We start from the raw sequence: 21,690 nt of genomic DNA, 5'->3' as shown, positions 1-21,690 counted from the left end.
GGTGCGACGCACCTGAAGAGCGCGTTGATGAGCGAGGACTTGCCGGCGCCGGTGCGGCCCACGATGCCGACCTTGTCGCGCGGCAGCACGTCGAACGTGAGGTCGCGCAGCACGGGCGGCTCGCCGGCCGCGTAGTGCAGGCGCACGCGCCGGAACTGCACGCGCCCCGCCGACGGCCACGACGGCGGCGGCTTCTTGCTGCCCGAAGACTCCAGCGGCGGCTCCGGCTCGATGCCCGAGTACTCTTGTATCCTGAACCATTACAGTCTATACATATTTTTTTTACTTTCATATGATAAAAATGCTAAATGGATTCTATATATACAGATTCTCAAATAATTATGTCTTAACATAAATCTGAACCACCTTTAAATTGTCAGAAACTAGACCAAATTTGGGAAAAACTATGAGACCACATATCCATGAACAAATACTTTCAAATAAATAAATAAACACATGTATGTAATACATACAAAAACACTGATGAATGACAAAAAGAGGAAGTAGGTACTTAAATGAGGTGTGAGATAATTTAATGTAAAGCACTAAAAATGGTTAAATCAAGAAAAGTACTGGTTGTCATTATCACTCATAGAAAGCATTTTCCTATGGGTCAATACTGAAATAATAAGCACATTCCTCCATTACATCAATTATACCAATATATACTCAATAATAACAAGAGCCAACCTCTCAACACTCGTCATCTGGTTCTCCAGCTCCGTGGACTGCCGCATGCCCCACTGGAACATGCCGGTGAGACCCATCGCCTGGGTGATGGCTAGACCCACGTTGCCTCCGTATTCCTCTACAAATTAATTTATAGATGTATTCAGATATTTAAATGCTAATAGCAGTGTTATAGTAACAAATCTATTTGATTCTTGCTGATTTAATAGAAAACTCATATCTTGAACTAGCTGTTTCATATCTTCAACTCGCCACCCACCCACCCACGTATTACCTAACCTTTTATAGCCTTAAGTTTTCCTCAATAAATGGGCTATCTAACACTGAAAGAATTTTTCAATTCGGACCAGTAGTTCCTAAGATCAGACCAAACAAACTCTTCAGCTTTAGCAATATGTATCAGTCAAGAGAACTTTTGGGGACTCAATAAACATAATATAATTACCATTTCCGAAAACTAAGAAGCTTAGGGTGACCACAGCAATGTAAATAACGCACACCAAGTCCAGCCAGAAGCCAAAAGCACGCGAGCTCGCGATAAACATATACCTGTAATGTACCATGTATATGAAAAAATAACTAATGATAGAAATACATGTCTTAACCTAAATACTTTAAACACTGTTAAAAATTCTTAACATAGCTTTAAACTTTAACTTTTAGCACTATATATTTTTATATAATTTCAAATTTATAGTTCTGTGATTGACTTTATGACTCCATCAAATTGTAACCACCGTTAGATTTTGCAAATTGCAAGCGAATGTTACGAATCAAAATTTTTTTGAAAGTTTACAATCCCGCGAGTTATTTTATAATTCAACGGTTTTAATAATCTTACGGACATATATAAAATTTAAAAGAGTAAGAGTAGAACAGTCACAAATTGAGTAAATAATTACCAAGCGGAGCTGTGCAAATCTTGATGGTTATCAAACTCCTTTATGAGAGCCTCTTGAGCGCCGAAAGCACGTATCGTGGTGATCCCTTGCAACGATGCATTCAGATGAGAGAACACTGGACTACGTGCTGAAAACGAGTTCATTCACAACTTAAATTTGTTACTATTGTCATATCATTTTTAAATAAGAAAAGAAAGGAATTGAAATGTATGTAAGTTTAAAAATATTAATAAAAGGAAGGATGATGATTATAAAATAGAAAGAAGTAATCGTGCATTAACAGATGGAACAAAATTACATTTAATATTGAGTTTACTGTATGTTAATGAACGATAATAAATAAAACTATGAACATATAGAACACTGCATAGGAAATATAAAATATCCACATGCAAACAATAAACATACAGACTCTAAAAACAAGTATATTCTCGAAGCCGCACAAAATCTTAAATGAACCAGCTTCCAAGACAGATCTCAAAGTTAAAAAAGGAAGAGGACGGCCAACCACTCGTCCCACATCCAAATCAAATAGTGAGGGCTCACAGATGACTCACTCACACCCTCGAGGCGCTTGATGCTGCGCGACGAGGCGATGTAGAAGATCCGCAGGCCGTAGAACACGAAGCCGATGGCCAGCGTCGGCAGCAGCAGCCAGTAGTTCACTATGGCCACCACTATCACGATACCGATGAGGGACAGGCCGATCTGAGAACAGACAATATAACATATAAAGTTCTCCTGTCACAATGCCCCTTACCATACTCCTCCGAGACGTTTGGACCGATCCTTATGAGGGCATCTCTTAATCATACCCCGAAATGATAAGAATAAGGCAGATCACGGCTTGCTGGTCACCTAGTTATAATATAATTATAGTTGGGCATATAGGATTGATTTAACTATTGATGAAAAAGACGCACCTGGCACATAGATTCACTTATTGTTAGACTACTGAAACTGAAACTGACTTGTACGTATATACATTTTTTATTGGGATTCGACTGCGACTCCACCCTGGTTCCAAATTCTAACAATCCCTTCGACTTCGCCCAGTTGTATCCACGCTCTGTATGTGATATGCTCACCCTACAAATCTTTACGTTACTCAGCATTTTTCAACATCTTTGGCAGTTTTGATACTATACAATTCAGTCTCCCATCATCCTTTAATCTCGTCGGACGGCTGCCTAAAATACAATTTAATTTTTTTTTAAACCTAATTATTCGAGAGTCTCATCACAACCCCCTTACCTGCAGCACGTCGAGCAGCGCGGACGGCAGCACCTCGTCCACGGCGCCCATGTCCTTGGAGAAGCGGTTGAGGATCCGGCCCGACGGGTTCGTGTGGAAGAAGCGCATCGGCGCGCGCGTGATCGCCGCGAACATGTTGTTGTGCAGGCGGGTGGACGCGCGCATCGCCATCGAGAAGAATATGAACGAGCGCAGCAGCGATATCACCACCAGCGCCACAACCATGCCTGCGGCAACCACCGGCGTTAATCGTACGGACGCTTGCGCATTTGCGACCATTTGGCTACTAAAATGTTTCAGTTTCAGCTCTATCACTTATAGGATACTAGCTGCACCCCGCGGTTTCACCCGCGTAAGTCCGTAACCCGTAGAAATATCGGGGTAAAAAGTTGCCTATATGTTATTCCAGTTATCCAGCTGGCTACGTACCAAATTTCATTGCAATCGGTTTAGTAATTTTTGCGTGAAAGAGTAACAAACACACACACACATCCATACAAACTTTCACATTTATAATATTAGTAGGAATTAGGAGTCTGGAGTAGGATTAGTAAAATAGGATAGGATAGGACAGAAAGTAGGATTTAACCCTACATCTATAATTTTCACTGAAACTACTAACCTACATAACTAGGTAGGGATTTTATATTTATAAGTAGCATAATCAGTGCCTATTAAAACTTTTCAGCATTCACAGACGTCACAGAATAAAAGCAATGTGTCCACAATGCTTTAGACTAAAAACCAATACCAATAACAGACTAGCTAATGAGATGTTTCGATGCGGTAAAAAGTAGCATATCATATCAATCGTTCCATTGCGACGTAAAAAAAGGCAAACACACCATCGAATACATAATATTAGTAATGATATTTTGGTGAATTCTAGAATTAAATATAACGTGAAAAGCAATTTTTAACTATTTTTAATGTAAACATTTTTAAGTAGTTTTGAATTAAAAAAAATAAACGTGTTTTCGCAACAAACATGATCCTTATACAAATTTAACTTACTTGTGTAAATATAAATACAGTCGTATCTTGTGAGGCCGGATTCGAAGTGTGCGTTGTCAACGAGCGCGTTTGTAAAGTTCGATGATACATCCATAAAATTGGTGTCATTCGTATCGAGGTTCTGCATCAGTGTACGCGGATGACGTTCCTCTTGATTGACCCTATTTAAACAAAATTGATTATAAACTGGATGTGGGCATACCAAATAAATTTAATTAAGGATTTATGTTAATTTTTATAATTACCTTGATTATTGACCTTTTTTTATAATTGTTTTGTATAATGACTGGAAAATCAGGAAAAAGAGATAATAAATAAAATATTTGAGTTGTGGGAATGGATTAATCAATATCAATTAGGGATTTACTAATATAGGCAGAAATTAGATCGTAATGTCTCAAAACATAATTCGAGAATTCGAGACGTGATTATTATTACTATATATTTTGTAACTTAAATCTCATCCATATTTAGGGTAAAACGCTATTGCGGACTATTGGCCAAAGGGGCATTTACTAATTTTCTAACAATCCCGGATCTATTGATCATAACCACACTGCGCTACACTATTCTAAAAACCGCAACTTAGAGTTCCATGATACAAGTGTATTGCTTAGTTTCGGTACTACTGTAATTTTGTATAACAAAATGTAAGCACTGTTTTTATACTCCACTGCATTATTGTGTAACAAGCGATTGGACAACCGAAGCACTTACCAGTAGCTGGTCCACCAGTCGGAGCCGGAGCCGAGCAGCTGCGCGAGCACGGCCACCAGCGCCATGAGCGCGACGAGCAGCGGGTGTCCGCTGGCGCGCAGGTAGGCGCCGTACACCGCGCCCGACACCGCGCCCGCCGACCGCATCTCCGCCTCCTCGCGCCCGCCCTCCGGCGGCGCCGTCGCCGTCAGGTTGTCCACCGAACTCACCTGCAACGGGTACAGCGCTGTTTGCTGGAGGTTTGCTTTTTTTTTAACAGACTGAGCCTGCTGTTTTCGTTAACATTACGATTCGATTGATAGTCCGTTACAATACAATTATCATTGTTACGACATTCGTATTCGGCAAAAACTAAATCGTAAGCATATAAGTATCGTACATGAATTCTTATGGGGTTTCGATGAGGCAATTTTCAGTGTAGCCAACGAAAATATCTCGTGACATGAGTTAGTCATGAGAAGTTGACATTCGATGGGATTCGAGGATCATAAATCTATCAAACCACTGACACGAAAAATCGAGTCACAATTGAATTTAGAAGTTGGGACAGACTTGGGGCCCAGGTCGTTATTTTTTATGAACAAGATTTTCAACGGTGAGGGATCACCAGCGCCCTTAAACGTATAGAGCCTCTGATAATACGTTACCCACTTTAAAAGATAGCGAAGGGAAAATATTTGCATATTTATTTAACTCATCTATAAATTAGAAAAATTAAGTGACGACAAATAGAAACGGACCGCTAGTGACTATTTAAATTTGACTTAATAATATCTACAACCGTTCAATGTTTTTTTTATTCCTTGACCAACAGAATGTGTAAATCTTAAAGATACTGAACATTTTCGAGAAAAACATTTTATTTTGTATGCACTTTTCTACTGTGTAATAATACTAATACACGGTGTAATATCCATATTACTATACAAGAATTCTGCGAAGTTAACCTGAGTTGAAGATCCGTGAATAATACCACTTCACACAATGCAAAATACTTATAGGCATTTAAATTATTCATGCAACTTTGTAAGGAAAGCAATTGTCAGCTATTTCATCGGTTTATGGGCTTAGTTTAAGTCTAGTTATTTAACTTAATATTATGATTAAAAAAAAACACTTCTTCAATCTTATTAATGACTTAACAAGAATCACACATACTTTAATTAATATGGATATTTTATAATCTCGCTAATATAATGCAGCACAAGATGTGTGTGAAAATTATTAATCTTTTTACAGAATACTTGCTAGTAGCTACAAATAATTTATTCTATTTAATAATTTTAAAATTTTATCAGTTGTAGCGCATCTTTTTGAATAAATTTATTTTTGGGATAACTTGAAAACGTGATTTTATATCCATAGCCTCAGATGGTATTTCTTTATACGTTTTAAGACTTTACAAAATATGATGTAAGATTTACAAAAGCTCATTATTGTTCAATCAAATCAAATGCAAATTAAATGTACGAATATTTAAATTAAGGTTTCATCAAACAATTATAATTAAAGGTATTATTCTTAAAAAAGTGGGATTGTATAACAGTTAGTTGGAAAATTGACTAACCGAGTGTATGCTCATCTGCCGTTTTCTAAAACTGCCCTGCAACACCGAATCGTCCAGATCCAAGTTAGATTTCTCTTCAGCAACGGGCTTCTCCTCCTCCTGCTCGTCTCTGGCGAGTAGAGTCGCGAAGTCCAGACCAGAGGCGCTGAGGGTTTCGAAGTCTCCAGCCGCTGCTATTGCGCCATTCTTCAATATGATTATCTGAATACAAAATTTTGCATATAAATACACTGCGTAAATTTTAGGATTGGATATAATTTCTACACTTAAAATAAATGAAATAAAATTGTGTATGAAAATTAGAAATATGGTATTGCAATAACAAAACTATAGTCATATTGTAAATAGATGGATAACTTAGTTCTAGGCTATTTCACTGATACACGATACTCATCATTCTATTAATTTAATGACAATAGACGAAAATGTTATTTCCTGTTTTGCAACAACTAGAGAAATGACAATTTCTAAAAATATTCAATCCTAATATGAACAGAATAGAGCAAAGTTAAAGGTATTATATAAATGATATCCAAAGCATTTTAATGCAACCACTAAGTGTTACATTAAAAGTCACTGTCCTTTTTGTAATTACTCATTCGCTATTTGAAAGACTCAACCAGATCCGGTAGTGATGGATGGATTGAGGCCAAAGATAATGTATTTACATTCATACTGACACATACTAAAAAAAGATAATCACTGGTTTTATCACAAGTGCCGTATTAAGAGGGGATTATATTATAACTGAAAATCCGCGCGCGGCTTCGCCCACGCTATAATGGAAAAGATAGACAGTGTCGAGGTTTTTCTCTACATATTTGTCGTTCCTGTGGGATTTCCAGGATAAAAATTATACTGTTTTTTCCCGGTTCTCAAACTGTATCTGTACTTTATCCAAATCGGTTCAGTAGTTTAGGCACGAGAAAAAAGACAGATCGATAGACGGGCAGACTTTCGCGCTAACAATATTGTAGAATTGAGATACCAAAAAGTATATAAATAATATACTGGTCTGGTGAAATTTGCAGTTTGCGAGTTTATCTATAACACAAATAGTAATACAAAAGTTGCGCACAAAATATTCACTCCAGGGTATCAACACTACGCACGCAAACGCAAAGCGCGTGCCCGTGTCCGCACGCACCTGGTCGACGTCCCTGAGGAACTGCAGCTGGTGGGTGACCAGCACCCGAGTGGTGTTCCGCAGGTAGCCGACCACGCACGACTCGAACAGGTGGCGGCCCACGTGCGCGTCCACGGCGGACAGCGGGTCGTCCAGCAGGTAGATGTCCGCCCGCTTGTACACGGCGCGCGCGAGCGAGATGCGGGCGCGTTGACCTGGAGACGTGTTTCTTTAGCAATTTCCACATATGAAAAATTAAACGCAAATAAATGCGCGCACGTTGATTTGGATATGCAAAACGAATATATTAAGAAACATTTTTAGTGTGTAAAATTAAGGAAAAACTATGGTAAAAGGACAAAAATAGTTCAAACATTATTAGCGAATATGCTAATTTATCACTAACGAACTGCAATTATCTTACCCATTATCTCGTCTTCCACGTGTACACGATTACAGTAGTAATGTTTATAGGCGGAGTGTTACGCTTTCATTAGCCTGCTTCGACTTACCGCAACAAAATAATACTTTGTATAGCATTTAATTTCCCTCCTTCATTTGAACTTAAAAAATGATCGATTCTGTATGTGTGAAAGTTACATGCAGAGTTCTATTAAATAGATAATATCACATTGTCTGGTCTGATAAAAAAGTAACATTAAATTTGTCTGAATAGAAACAGTAAAAGCGGTTGATAAAAATATTTTCAACATCGCCTCCAAAAGTCCCCGAAAAAATCTTATGTAGTCGAACTTCCTTTGCAGGAGCGGAATTATTCTGCAAATAAACTAGGTTCCTAATTAAATTGATAAGGGACAGACTTCCTATTCAAAAAACCTAAGTTATGAAACACACATGTATACAGCAATGTAGACTTTTACTTATAAACTTTAATTCTTTTATATATTTTTATACTTTATTTGTTTTTAACCGTTCCCAAAAACGAAAAAAAATACTCAATTGGACTGTGTTTTCTGTATTGTTTTGTTGTTACTTAATATTTCGTGGTGGTAGTGGTAAGCTACTTACTATATTATGTATCTAATATATATTCAGTTACCTCCACTAAGACTGACTCCGCGCTCGCCGACGACGGTCTTGTCGCCGTGCGGGAAGAGCGTGAAGTCGCGGTCGAGAGCGCAGCGGCGCACCACCGCGTTGTAGCGCGGGCGGTCCATGGGCTGCCCGAACAGGATGTTCTGGCGGACGCTGCCTGCGGCCAAACAATGCGAGGTCATTGTACGTGGGAGTCGAGCACGCTTCGGCACGAATTGAGCCAGCTGACACCGCGGAATTTCAGACTCCCCGAGAAAACCGGCGCGAAATAGTTGCATGGTGCATGGGGGAGCCAGAGGGACATTTTCTTTTCCTTACCCTTCCCAGTACTTTCCTTTATTCTTCTCATCAATCCTTTCATAATCCCTTTGCAATTTAAAGTCGGCAATAATTGTAGAGGCGTAAAGTCAGCAATCGACCTAGCGCCTCACCAAATGTTCACGGGCGGTGGTAGCGCTTACCATCAGGCGACCCACCAGCTCCATTACTGACGATGACATAAAAAAAAAACGATGAATACCAGGAACCAAAAATATTTAAAACCCGTTATGAGTTATAACTTATAAGACATGGTGTAACTAATGCTCCTCTTTTATATACATAGATAGATTAATGCAATTATTAATTTATGGATGTTTAAAGAAAAATTATGGTAAAAGCATTAATTAACGCTACTTAGCAATTTAAAAGCACTTAATATACAACATTAACACCATTTTTACAATCTTTCTTAAGAGCTACTGAATAAATTAATCAGCGTAAGTGTGCGTGTTTAAAACAGATTTATCTTTTTTTTTCTCCAGTTACAATAAAAACAAAACATTACCATATCAGTACCTAGTACCCCATTGGTACAATGCTTTATTTGGTTTAATTTTTTTACCTTTCAAAAGCTTAAGCTGGATGGCAGTTCCCATTTTTTCACATGTATGAAATCCGGACTATTTAGAAAATTAAATAACTTATAATTTATTTACCCGCAAACAGCCAAGGCTCCTGGCTAGCATAGGATATTGTTCCACCGATGTGCACGGAACCAGAGACCAGCGGCAGTTCACGCAAGAGAACGTGCAAGAGCGACGACTTGCCCGCACCCACCGGCCCTATAACTGCTATTAACCTGTAAGTTAACAGCTCCTGTACTATGGTTTCTTTTTTCGGTTCACAAAGTTTATATGCAAGTACATATTTTTTAAACAGAGGTACGTGCTCTGCGAAGTAATTTCGATTTGGTCTAAATTTGTAAGTCTCTATCATTTGAAATTTATCTTATTAATAAAAAAAAAACTAGAAGCACATACTAATGTCATATATTTATTGTCGCTTCTGTTTGCATCAATAAGTGAAAATGATAGTGTAAAGTGATATAAAGTCATACGATTCTACACTTTGTACAGACTGCCTCGCACTTACTTGCCAGGTTTGATAGTGAGCGACATATCAGTAAGTGTGTTTTCAGGGTGCGACGTGATCCACTTTGCGGTTGCGTGCTTCAGTCTTACTCCTCTCGCATCTTCCTCTACACGTGTTGCTAACTCTTCGTTGTCCTCTTCACCTGATTCTAGTGGTGCTTCCAGATTGCCTAGTGCGAAAAAAGGTATTAGTTTGTCTGGAGAGCAGTGCAAGATTTTGTGATTGTTTTGCAAAATTGTAACATGCGTTATGAATTTATTTAAATATAACTTTAACACCTAAGCGTGAGATATCAAAATGTAATGTACGTGCATTAGGGGATGCAAACATATAAAACTTAAACTGTACGCCAGCGATGCTGCAAGCGGTAGTCAGTTATAATAAATAATTATATAATCAATAACAGTTTGTGGTTTCTAAATTAATTGATACTAAACAATACTTGTTTTAAATTGTACACAGTAAAATACATAACGGATAATTGCGTTTAATACAATACGGTAATAACGAAACCCATAAATATATGTTACAATTGTATGTAAAATGCTGCTTTATGTGCGTATTTTATGATTTTGTTATTTCTATTAGCCATCAATTTATAACCATGAGCTGTTGAAACAAATGAAGGATTTACAGAGCTTGAACGACTAATGAATTGTTGGACTTTGTCCTCGAATGATATAGGATCAAATAACTCACCATTGCCTTTAGCTTCGTGGGACTTTTTAGTTTCCGCGGGAGTTTCTAACGATTGTTTTGAACCGACTTCCTTTTTCTTTTCAACATCGTCTTTGACTGGTGACGGTGGGATATCCTTCACTAGAGATTCTTCTTTTCCTTTTTTGGAGGTCTGAATTTCCGCTAGGCCTGGTACTGGCTTACTTGTATCCTCGTACAACATGAAGTTCTGGAGTCGCTTTATCGAAATGGTAGCTTCAGCGATTTGGGCTATACCTGATAGAAATAAAACACAAAGGAAATGTGTTATTACGGTGGACAAATTGTTCAAGTTTCCGGCTGACGAATCACGATAGTGATAATTGCTAGTTTACTGAACAATGACAAACAATGTCATATGTTAACAATAAGAGACGGGTTAGGTAAGAGGTACAGTGGAACGAAGTTATTTTAAACACATAACGGAATATGTAACTATTCTCGTCAAAAATATAATAATCTAATTCAACGTCATAATAAAATCTCAATAAACTATTATAATTAAACGTTACTTATAGGCCTGTAAAAATTAAAATGATAACCAAACCAAACTAACCTTGCGGGAAGAAAACGGTCATAGTCTGTCTCAAGATATTGTAAAAGCTCGTCACGACGAACACTTGCTTGGCGCTAATCACATTGTTCTCAAGGACGAACGCTAGGATCGAGAAGAACAGGCAGATACGGGTGGTGAACATGATGAAAGACGTGAGCACACCGCGGATGTATGAAGTCGCCTTTATCTGCTTTATTTCTTGTCTGCAAAGAGAGTGCATGTTTGTAAGATATTTCATGAGCTGTTCGACAAACAAGACCTTTGGAATTGTAAATATGAGACTAGACTATAAAAGTATGAGACTAGCTGACCCGCCCTACATACGATGTCCTGTGTTCGTACGAATTGTCAAACGTGTGATGATAACGTTAGTTTATCTTATGTATTTGTGTTGAAAATTTCTCAAGATTTTCTGTCATCAGATCCTTATACTGACAATAACAAATACAACAAAAAATAATAAGTAAAGTCGATCCAGTAGTTCGAGTGTGAGACGTTTATATATTGGGATGTTTTGATATTGTATATCAATTTAGTTTACCTTTTATTCAAATCCATTTATTCTTAGAATTTGCTTTTCATTTTTCTATTTTTGTTTTATTAAAAAAACGTTTAAAGTAAAAGCGCAGTTTTTAATGTACTTAATATAAAATCGATTTCGTTTTATGCACTATACTCATATCTCGTTGAACATTAAGCAATGCGTTTATCTTATTTGTATCTTGACTTGACTCATCCTTGAATCCTGTCGCAAGACATAGATTAGAGACCATACACCTAATACAGATTCACTTATTACTAAAAACGTATGTGCTTGAATTAAAAGCTTATCGTGGATATAAAATGGCGTAATCAAAATGTCTCTTAATACCTTTAGAGCACGATTACATTATAAATGTAACCTCTGTTTGTCTTTTTGTTTATCTTAATTTGTCGTCGTTAACCTTTTTTGTACGCTTATCAACTGCATAATAGGATATTGCGAACATTGCATTAAACATGAAAGCTTATTTAAAATCAATAAAACCTGCGAACACGAAATGATAGACACACGCATGTCTACTTATACGAGGCGATTACTACACGAATAATAAACTAATTGAATGACGTAAAAGCATTCATAAATCTTTACTTTTCATTTATCATGTGTTTATAATTAATACTAGAGGTTTTTAAAATTGATGATAATTAATAATGTACATTAAAATAAAGATGTTCTGAAATTTCTCAAACTGAGAAATTCGTTAATATAAGCGCTGTTGCATCGAACGCACATTGCATTGCAACATCAACAAAAAATAGAAACAACGTAACTAGAGATGGTATATTATATATCAACCGCAAAGAAAGCTAGACCGAGAAAGAAGCCAATACGTAGCGCATTTTTAATTATATCAATCTACTTACAACTTGTATCGTCTGTGGTATAAATTGCCTAATTGATAGAGAGTTTTAATTAGTTATTAATCTCGATTATATCTGAAAAGCTTTTTGTAGTTGGTACTTATTTCCTATTTATATAGATGCCTAGCCTAGTCGCACGATTAACAACTGTCATTGTTGATTTATTAAAGTTGACGAGCTTAATTGACGACATAGCGTCATCGTAAGCAGTAACAACAACATTTTGATTCTATAAATTGCTTACTCTGTAACGTTTCGTTTTTGTTAATTGAAATAATTTCTCAGATTATTTCAGAAATTCACGTTTATATAATATAGTGTCAGTTTGTAAAGAAAAATAACATGATTTTTATTAAATTATTCTGAACGTACTTTGCGATTAAGGTGTGTGCATTGTTTTTGTCTGTATATCTTGGTTTAGTTAATCACTGAAATGATTGGAACTGTTCTAAGTCTTTCAGCGGCAGATGCACTTAATTGTAAGAAGTAAATAAGGCTACGTTTCTTTAGGATTGCCGTTTGATGACGAGCTGCTATGGGATCGCGGACAAACCCTAACTAGTACGCGGCGGTTAAAACGGCTAGACGGAACGAATTGGACTTTAGTCTGAAATCTACTATTGCAGTGCGAGTCCATCATAATCCGAACCCCTTCCCCAAGGCCCTTGAATATGGGATGCCTAAAAGTATTCTCCACTATAAAAAGGATTGTCCCCTTAAGAAATCTTAGTTAAAGCGGACCCAGGACTTTTTAAAAATCATTCAAACTATGTAACTACTAGCTGCGCCCCGCGATTTCACCCGAGTAAGTCCGTATCCCGTAAGAATATCGGGATAAAAATTTGTCTATATGTTATTCCAGTTGTCCAGCTGTCTAAATACCAAATTTCATTGCAATCGATTCAGTAGTTTTTTGCGTGAAAGAGCAACAAACACACACATCCTTACAAAATTTCGCATTTATAATATTAGTAGGATGTGTTGACTATTCGAATGTGTCTCTGAAGAAACTCTTTAAATGAACAATCCGAAGTACTCACTAATTAGCATGCGGTTTCGAATATTAACTGTTATATGCTCCAATTAATTTAATATTGCGTGGAGGCGTATTAAAAATGATAATGCACATTTTCAGATAAGGAAGTGTTTTCCTCTTCGAAAATTAGTAGCGCAGAACTGTTCAACATCTGTACGTACAAAAAGGTTCTCGCAAACATACGCTCTATTTTTTTTAGATAAGCAATGAATACACGCATCATAATTTAGTTCACGCAGTACAAATAAACGAGATTATCGTGAATCTTTTACAGACATAATATTATAACAAATAGCATATTGACGAAAAATAATTACACATTTTGTTAAGTTGTAGGTCTGCATGCATACATCTTTTTATTTGACAGTAGTTGCAGGAGATTGAACGTAATGTTGCTATGCGTGTTTTGTAATGATTGAATGAATTAATAAAAATTAATAAAAGTCTTATAATAATAAGTGTTAGTCAATCTGTTTCGATGAAATAAGCGAGAAAATAACTTTATAGTCATATAGAGTTATTTTGTTTATTATAAAAAAATAAACAGTCTTAGAAAAAATTATCCGCACGATTGAGTAGGTTTTCAAGATATTCGTAAATTTGAATTAATAGTAATAATAATTAGTAGCTTTTGCCCGCGGCGTCGCACGCGTTTTCATTGGAGTAGTTTAATTAACTCTGTACGTAACATTAAGTTTAATAAAAGCTTCAGCTAAATTGTTACTTCATTCGCCTATAATTTGAAAATGATAAGATAACATTTGACGAACACAAATAATTAATTCAATCGATATTCAGAACCTATATCATATAATCCTTGCTAATACTATAAAATTCTCTAGCAGAGTTGTCTGTCACTTCTTCACGCTGTAAAAGTTGGATAAAATTTGAAACAGAGATAGTTGACAACTAACTAACACAGGGTAGTTTTTATACCGGAAACCTCTCGAGAACAGGATCTGCGCGGTGAAGATCACGGACTGACTGATAATAGTTTTGGCAACCTTTGGTAACGAGATGAAGCCGCGGGCCAAAAATTAATACAGAATAATTGATATTAATAAATAAATATGTACCTTTCCTGTAACCGATGCCAGATTTAACATATTTATTTTTATTATTATTCAAATAATTTCTTTTGAACTACGACGATGCGAGGAGCATCTTCTTTTGAATTTTGTTAAAAGAATCTCTTAAAATAGAGCATTACGTTGAGATTAATATTATTTAATTCGATTTAATGTGCTTTTTCTATTTCATTCAACCAAGTTACTTTAACTATTTGAATTTCTATTTTTTACCTCAGTAATTAGGTCGCTCTTGGTAGTTTACCACACACACGGAATATAGTTAATCTGTATTTAAATCTATATGATGAACTAGCAAACCCGGCGAACTCCGTTTCGCCACTAAATGACTGTATGTGAAAAATGATTTTCCCGCTTTTCTGATGAATTTTTTCCTGAATTTTCTTTGCTACAAACCTCACGGAGCCCGAGACCTTTCCAACGAATGCAAAACCGAGGAAATCGGTTCGTGCGTTCTGGAGTTATAGCGTCAGGAAGGAAAACCCGACTTATTTTTATATAGTAGATTAATGACAAAGTCTAAGAGTTTGATTTTTAAATTATTTCAGTGAAAAATAATCCATTTATGAAAGACGGCTATATAACTTCATGTATGACGTGGGTGCAACCGCAGGTTAAAGTTAGTGTACAACATAATATATAAGGTTAGTAATTAGTTCGACATTGTTGAACATATCATTGAATTTTATATATTTTTCTAAAGTTTCATTTTATTCGAGAACCATCTATGGACATCATATGAATGTTTATTATATTATTATTTATTTAACTCTTTATTATACATGACAAACGAAAACACACATAGAAACAATTGCATATACCAAGGATATAGTACAATCGACGGCCTTATCATTGTGCAGTGATCTCTACCAGGCCTACCTACGTATAAGTAAATAAACACAGATGCTCACAGGACTTACTTCGTCAATTGAACGCTATCAGGAATCACATTAAATAGCACAAATAAATTGTGTAGTTTCTATATTATGTCACTGCCATTTTAACAGTCAGAGGCGAGTTAAAGAAATTATATTATATATCTTACACTAATACCGACTAATTGTAATGCTCCCTAAGCACCTTTTTATACCATCTTTTCGCACTTCTGAAAAGGCAAAGAAAAATATTTTCTCGTAGCTTAACAAAGTGTAGAATCAGGTCTCGTTTAATAAACACATAAGCGAGAAGAAAATATTAATCTTCCCCCCATTGTATTCGCAAGAAACTGTTCAGAATATAAATCGCAAATGCAATCTGCTTAAGCTCATACAATAAAACAATATTTAAGATGTTCCCGAAGCAACATTTGAACTTACTTTCTAGCTTTGGCCACGAGATCCGCGAATGGTTTCTCCCAAGTGTACATCTTGATGACCTGAATTCCGGATAATATTTCGTTCATGAGTCGCACGCGCTCGTCCGTGCGCAGCGCTGTTTTCAGACGCAGTACTGATGTACGCTTGCCCAAATAAGCTGAAAATAAAAACATAATCTGCCATTTGTCATCTGGACATCCAGTAGCTACAATATGCCTTGACTGCTCTCGAGTATAATGAGCATATTCCTAAGAATATTTTCTCATCCCTCCTAAAAATAAAAGGAATTTGAATCTTAAAACATGTTGTAGAACGTAACATGTTTAATGAAATTATATACTATCAAATCAATCAATGACCGTCAAATGCCAAAACTCCTCACCCTAATTCATGATAATTGGAAAAGGACACACTTGACATTTTAGAGGTTAAACGTGTTTATTTTACGGAGTTTTCTCTATAAGTAATTGAAACGCACGTCGCATAGTGTTTAGAAATAGAATAATGCATGCCAGATAACAACTCTCCTACTAATCCTTTTAACGGAGCTAATAGTACATAAGACGATTCAAGTGATTTCGACATTATTGCAAAGAGCCTAGTGATCGCCTCTACATCTCTGTAAACACCCGCTGAGGCTTCGATGGTAATATTTAAATTAGCTTTACAACTTTGTAAAATCAGCGAAACAGAAGTAATCCTGTTTCTGTATTCTTTTTATATCTGTTAAAATCCTCGTATTGATACAGCACAAGGACTATAAGAATGCATATAGAGCACAATAATGGCCTCGATACGGTAATGTTATGTCCTAAATTTAGTCAAATTAACTTACAAACAAAGGTACGGTGATTCCGATATCTTTTTGTGTCCTTGAATCAGTTTAATTACGTCGGCTACAATTACGAAAACATCAATAAGTGTCATTGTTACAATTAAGGTCAAGACTCAAGCCTCAAGAGTAAGTCGGTTATGTCACGAAAATCCTTCAACGTGGTCGCATAGTTATGAGAAAGGTGAAAACATTTTGTTGCTTCTTTATTATTTCCATTCAACTTTTGAACATCTTATTTAAACACTATTTATTTTTAGGTATTATTACGCAATAATTAACAACAATTAATTATTTTTGAGCAAATCATAACAATACGAAAATATCGTATCCTATATCATAAACCTAGAATGTTGTGTACAATTGAATAAGCAAAGTCCAACAGTCATACGCCTACATAATTCTATGCAATCAGTATGATTCAGAACGTCCTTTCGGTCAATAATTTATTATTTTTTTATTGTTAAGCGAGCAAAATAAAATAGTTCATTGCACAGTTTGACCGTGTTTTATCTAAGGGACATTTCATTTTGCAAATTAAAGTGCATCTTAATTAACCTAGCCTTTATCTGTTATTGTTTCAATTAGTGACAAATTGTTTTTATTTGTATTTCTGCAGCGATGTACGTATTGTTATAAATTGACCACAGATAAAAATTGCATGTGCGATGAGCAACTAATATTGTGCAATCTTTGCAATGAGTAATTATTTACCATATCATATTACTGACCATAATCAGGCCTCCACAGTCAACAGTAAACACGTAATGTCGCGTCACGTTACAACGAAAACGTTGCGTATTCACTATGCATAGGTTAAGGTTCCGAGACGTGTGCGTTGGCGTTGTCTACGATAGTACTAAGATATTAAGTATAATATAAAGTAGGTAGGTGTATAGAATATTACAATGCGTCTCTAAATCACGGTATATACTAACGCCAACTTTGCTCATGTGAAAAGGCATTTAAAGTCGGTCCGTTGACCTTACTTTATCATGAGTGTTGACCACATAAGCCAGTTAGTTAGTAGGTATCTTTTCCGTTAGCCAATTGAAACACTAAATTAGATTTACTTTAAAATATTGGAGTTGTTGCAAAATTGTATGTAGATATCGTGGACGCTAAAGAATCCGATATTTTAAGGTTAACGAGAAAATAATTTAACTGTTGTGTTAAACAAGTTTTCATGAATATTGTACTCAATGTTTGACCGAAAGAGGTCATCTGATTCGATGTGTTCAGTCACATAATAAAACTCAATGAACGTTTTCATCGAAACACGTGATAGATAATAATATGAAAAAAAGAACGGATATTGTAGGCACTTAGAACAAGTTAGTACCTATATATGACGCTACTATATAGGTCATTAGCCGGAATGACCCTCGCACACTAATTTAAATTGTCATGATTATTATCTGGCTGTTAATTAATAAAAATGTGTAGGTATACCCGTTTGAGTTAGTACGAACACTGGTACTTGAAGTGATTTATACAAATACAATAAAAGCTAGTGAAAGTTTTCACATAAAATACCTTTTCTGAAAATTACGCCATATTTTTACTTTATCGTTTCCGGAAATTATGTAAATTATTTATAATTTCGAAGATTCTGTAGTCAGTTGGCGGGAATTATGATACTCTCTACGATTTCTATATAATCTAATATTGGACCACTTATATCTTTGAGATATAAGTGGTCCAACATCAATATTTTAATGAATTTGGTTGGTTGGATTCATCTTCTCTTGAATTTGGGTACTTACCGTTAAAATTTGGAAAACTCACAAAAAGTCTAGGCTTCCCTTAGGCATTCCAGGCAGAGCCGGGCGGCGAACAGCTAGTGTAAGTGTAATGTAAATGTTACCTTGCAACGGTATGAACGCGAGCATGAATCCCACACCAACAATGGCCGCCCAGTTGATCTCCAGCCACATAAAGTAAGTGATGATGACGGTAGCCAGCGGCCCTATCCACAGATAGTGCAGGAATATGACCGCCACATCAAAGCGGTTCACATCGTTTGACAGGAGATTCACCACTTGCCCTATTGTCGTCTCGCCGAGAGCCGTCTTCGAGAGCCGTAGAGACTGCAGAATTAAATTGTTTTAGAACGTTTTGTTTACAGAATGATTAGTAACATTAGAAGTGGTTACATACTATATGTTATGAAGAAAAAAAGAGGTTATGATCTGTATTATAGAAACCGCATGCGACATTTACTTTATTGTTGATAATGGATGAGCTTAGAATCAATTTCGCGATCTCCAAACCTTGAACTATTTTTGTGTATTCTCCAAAATTTACATGCACCGAATCAAGTCTATTAATAAAAATGGCTGAGAAAAATATTGCTGTCAATTCAGATTACAATATCTTTATGAGTATTGTGCAATACTAGATATCTACACATTGATATCTAATATTTTCCAAACTAGTTGTCTAAAAGTGGATGTATGGTAAGGTATGCCAAGGTTTTCTAGCGTTTTAGTCTTAAAATTTTACGCTTGAACTATTAATGTGTTATTTAATTGTCAATTGAGCTATGTTTAGAGACTTATTAGATATTAATATACATGCCCATAAGCTTTCTGTGATCAAAGATAAACTTTAGAAGACAAAATACTATACTGATATTATTTCATACTTGGTCACCTGCAGGTTAATTCCAAAATGAAATATTATATCACTACATAGTATAAAACAAAGTCGCTTTCTCTGTCCCTATGTATGCTTAAATCTTTAAAACTATGCAACGGATGGGGCTTTTTTTAGTAGATTAAGTGATTCCAGAGGAAGGTTTATATGTATAATATATATTACTACTCCGAAAAAACGCGTGCAAAGCCGCGGGCAAAACCAAGCATTACATATAAGAATATGAAGTAAAGATCTAGGCAGCCGATTAATTAAAATGTTAAAAACAAAAAAATAATACGCATTAGCACTACCACATGAATAAAAAAGTTTTGTTTGGTTATTAATGATACATACATATATTCTAGTCTTTAAAAAATTTAAGCTTAATATATATAAACATTTTTTGTTAGTGTTATTTTTTGTGTGTAGTCCTATTTTATATCATTATTCTAAGTGTTTTTTCGGGACTTTGGGTTTTTAAGGGTGATTTATATTATAGTTTGTGAAAGTTTGCGAAAGTACAACAGTATGTCTATGCAGAAATTTTACTGGTGATGGTTTTATTACATAAATTTCACAATCACAATATTTGAAGTCAAAATATACTAGCATTATATTATATACAGTCATTAGTAGTCGTATAATAAATACTTGTTTCCTAGGAGTAAAAAAAAAAACGGGTATACAGTAAGTCTATTCTAAAACGAATTATAATATCACGATAATTTTTTATACCTGCACATGTCCTGACACACTCTTGATCTCGATATAATAAAATATAAAAAGAACTGGTGGTGTAATTCTATAACAATATCAATGTTATATGGGTTTATGTTAAGTCTCAAAAATACTAATACAGTGATGGATCAGTGGTGACAGCCACCGACTACAACAAAAAACTATAGGATTCTTAGCTCATTCTATGCTCCCCGGGGATCCGCCCCGATATCAAGATTCCTGTTTTATCACAAGAAAGCATTTAATCAGGATAAAAAGTATCCTATCTGTATACCAAATTTCATCAAAATCCATTCAGTAGTGTCAGCGCGATTGATGAACCAACATCCAAACAAACAAACTTTCACATTTATAATATTAGTGTGAGTGTGATGTACAAATCAATGCAAGTATATCATGTATAATATAAGTATTTATAATGTGCACTATGGTAAAAAAAACAATGTTCATTGATTAAATTAACTGTGGTTATTTCTGATTTTATGTCATTTAATTCACACACAATTTCATTACATGTTAGTTAGTTAACTAAAAAGCAGTGGTGACTGGGGAGGACCTCGGACTGAAAATCGATATGTCGGGGGTTCGAGACCAGGCGAGCGTGCAGGAAACAAATTGATTTTCCAATCTATCTGCGCATGTGGATAGCATCACTGCTCGAAACGGTGAAGTAAAACATCGTGAGAAAACCGACATGTCCTAAAATTAAAAGTCGATGTCATGTGCCATCTACCAATCCGCACTTGGCCAGCCAGCGTGGTGGATTGTGGCCTGAAACATCATATGAGGCCTGTGTCCCAGCAGTAAGAACATATATGGGCTGATGATATGATGACGCTAATTGCGTTTTAAAATACTGACTATAAGTATTTCAATTGATGCTACTTTCACGGTTTTTATTAAGTAAAGTTAAAATGTATTTCAGGTGAATAAATAAACATGTTTTACATTATTTTTATCATAAATTTTCTTCTTTATGCAATTTTTAGTTTATATTAATAATTAATATATAGTACTTAATATTTAGTTTATAAATGAAAAAAAAAAATTTCTTCCCTATACCAACGAAAACTGCAATAACTATAAGAATTATATGAGGATAAAAACGGCACGGTGACAGTGCTGAGGTCGCAACATTCAGTAATTTCAGTATTAATACATTACGTAAGCACGTATTTACACACGGTACATCTGTACTGATATTATAAAGAGGAAAGTTTTACATGTGAGTATGTTTGTAATGTTCTCACACAGCAACTACTAGACCGATTTAAAAATCTAAATCTGAATAGGCTATAATATGTATATGCACCATGTGACGAACTGCTAGTAATATCATATAATCCTACATATAATATTATCGCCGAAATGCATGTCTTACCTACCTTGTAAGCGCATAATTTCTGAGCGATAAACCAAATTTGGATAATGATTAATTCTTTATGCTTAAATGTCAGGACAAGATTTTTATAAAAGTACTAGCTGCATCCGGCAAACGCTGTTCTGCCTTACTCTGATTATTTAGGGGGATGAAAAATAGATGTTGTCCGATTCTCATAGATACCGGATAAGCACAAAAAATTTCATCAAAATCCGTCAAGCCGTTTCGGAGGAGTATGGCAAC

General features: G+C 35.7%; 1 protein-coding gene across 1 annotated transcript in view; it reads right to left on the bottom strand.

Moving 5' to 3' along the window:
* LOC119830010 (probable multidrug resistance-associated protein lethal(2)03659) overlaps window positions 1-21,690 on the bottom strand; it is a 35,868-nt gene that overhangs the window by 4,200 nt on the left and 9,978 nt on the right. The window contains exons 6-22 of the mRNA XM_038352819.1: window positions 18,556-18,778; window positions 15,857-16,013; window positions 11,013-11,215; window positions 10,439-10,693; window positions 9,740-9,908; window positions 9,304-9,446; window positions 8,331-8,483; window positions 7,292-7,485; window positions 6,145-6,345; window positions 4,578-4,786; window positions 3,861-4,021; window positions 2,847-3,073; window positions 2,150-2,300; window positions 1,593-1,719; window positions 1,136-1,239; window positions 691-808; window positions 13-252 (exon numbers count right to left, since the gene is read on the bottom strand). Of these exons, the coding sequence (XP_038208747.1) occupies window positions 13-252; window positions 691-808; window positions 1,136-1,239; window positions 1,593-1,719; window positions 2,150-2,300; window positions 2,847-3,073; window positions 3,861-4,021; window positions 4,578-4,786; window positions 6,145-6,345; window positions 7,292-7,485; window positions 8,331-8,483; window positions 9,304-9,446; window positions 9,740-9,908; window positions 10,439-10,693; window positions 11,013-11,215; window positions 15,857-16,013; window positions 18,556-18,778 (3,035 nt within the window). The remainder of the gene's footprint in view (window positions 1-12; window positions 253-690; window positions 809-1,135; window positions 1,240-1,592; window positions 1,720-2,149; window positions 2,301-2,846; window positions 3,074-3,860; window positions 4,022-4,577; window positions 4,787-6,144; window positions 6,346-7,291; window positions 7,486-8,330; window positions 8,484-9,303; window positions 9,447-9,739; window positions 9,909-10,438; window positions 10,694-11,012; window positions 11,216-15,856; window positions 16,014-18,555; window positions 18,779-21,690) is intronic.

This window comes from Zerene cesonia, chromosome 11, assembly GCF_012273895.1.
Source record: "Zerene cesonia ecotype Mississippi chromosome 11, Zerene_cesonia_1.1, whole genome shotgun sequence".
NCBI classification, from domain to species: domain Eukaryota; kingdom Metazoa; phylum Arthropoda; class Insecta; order Lepidoptera; family Pieridae; genus Zerene; species Zerene cesonia.
Note: the sequence above shows the minus strand (reverse complement) of the source record. Positions and strands in the feature narration are given on the sequence as shown.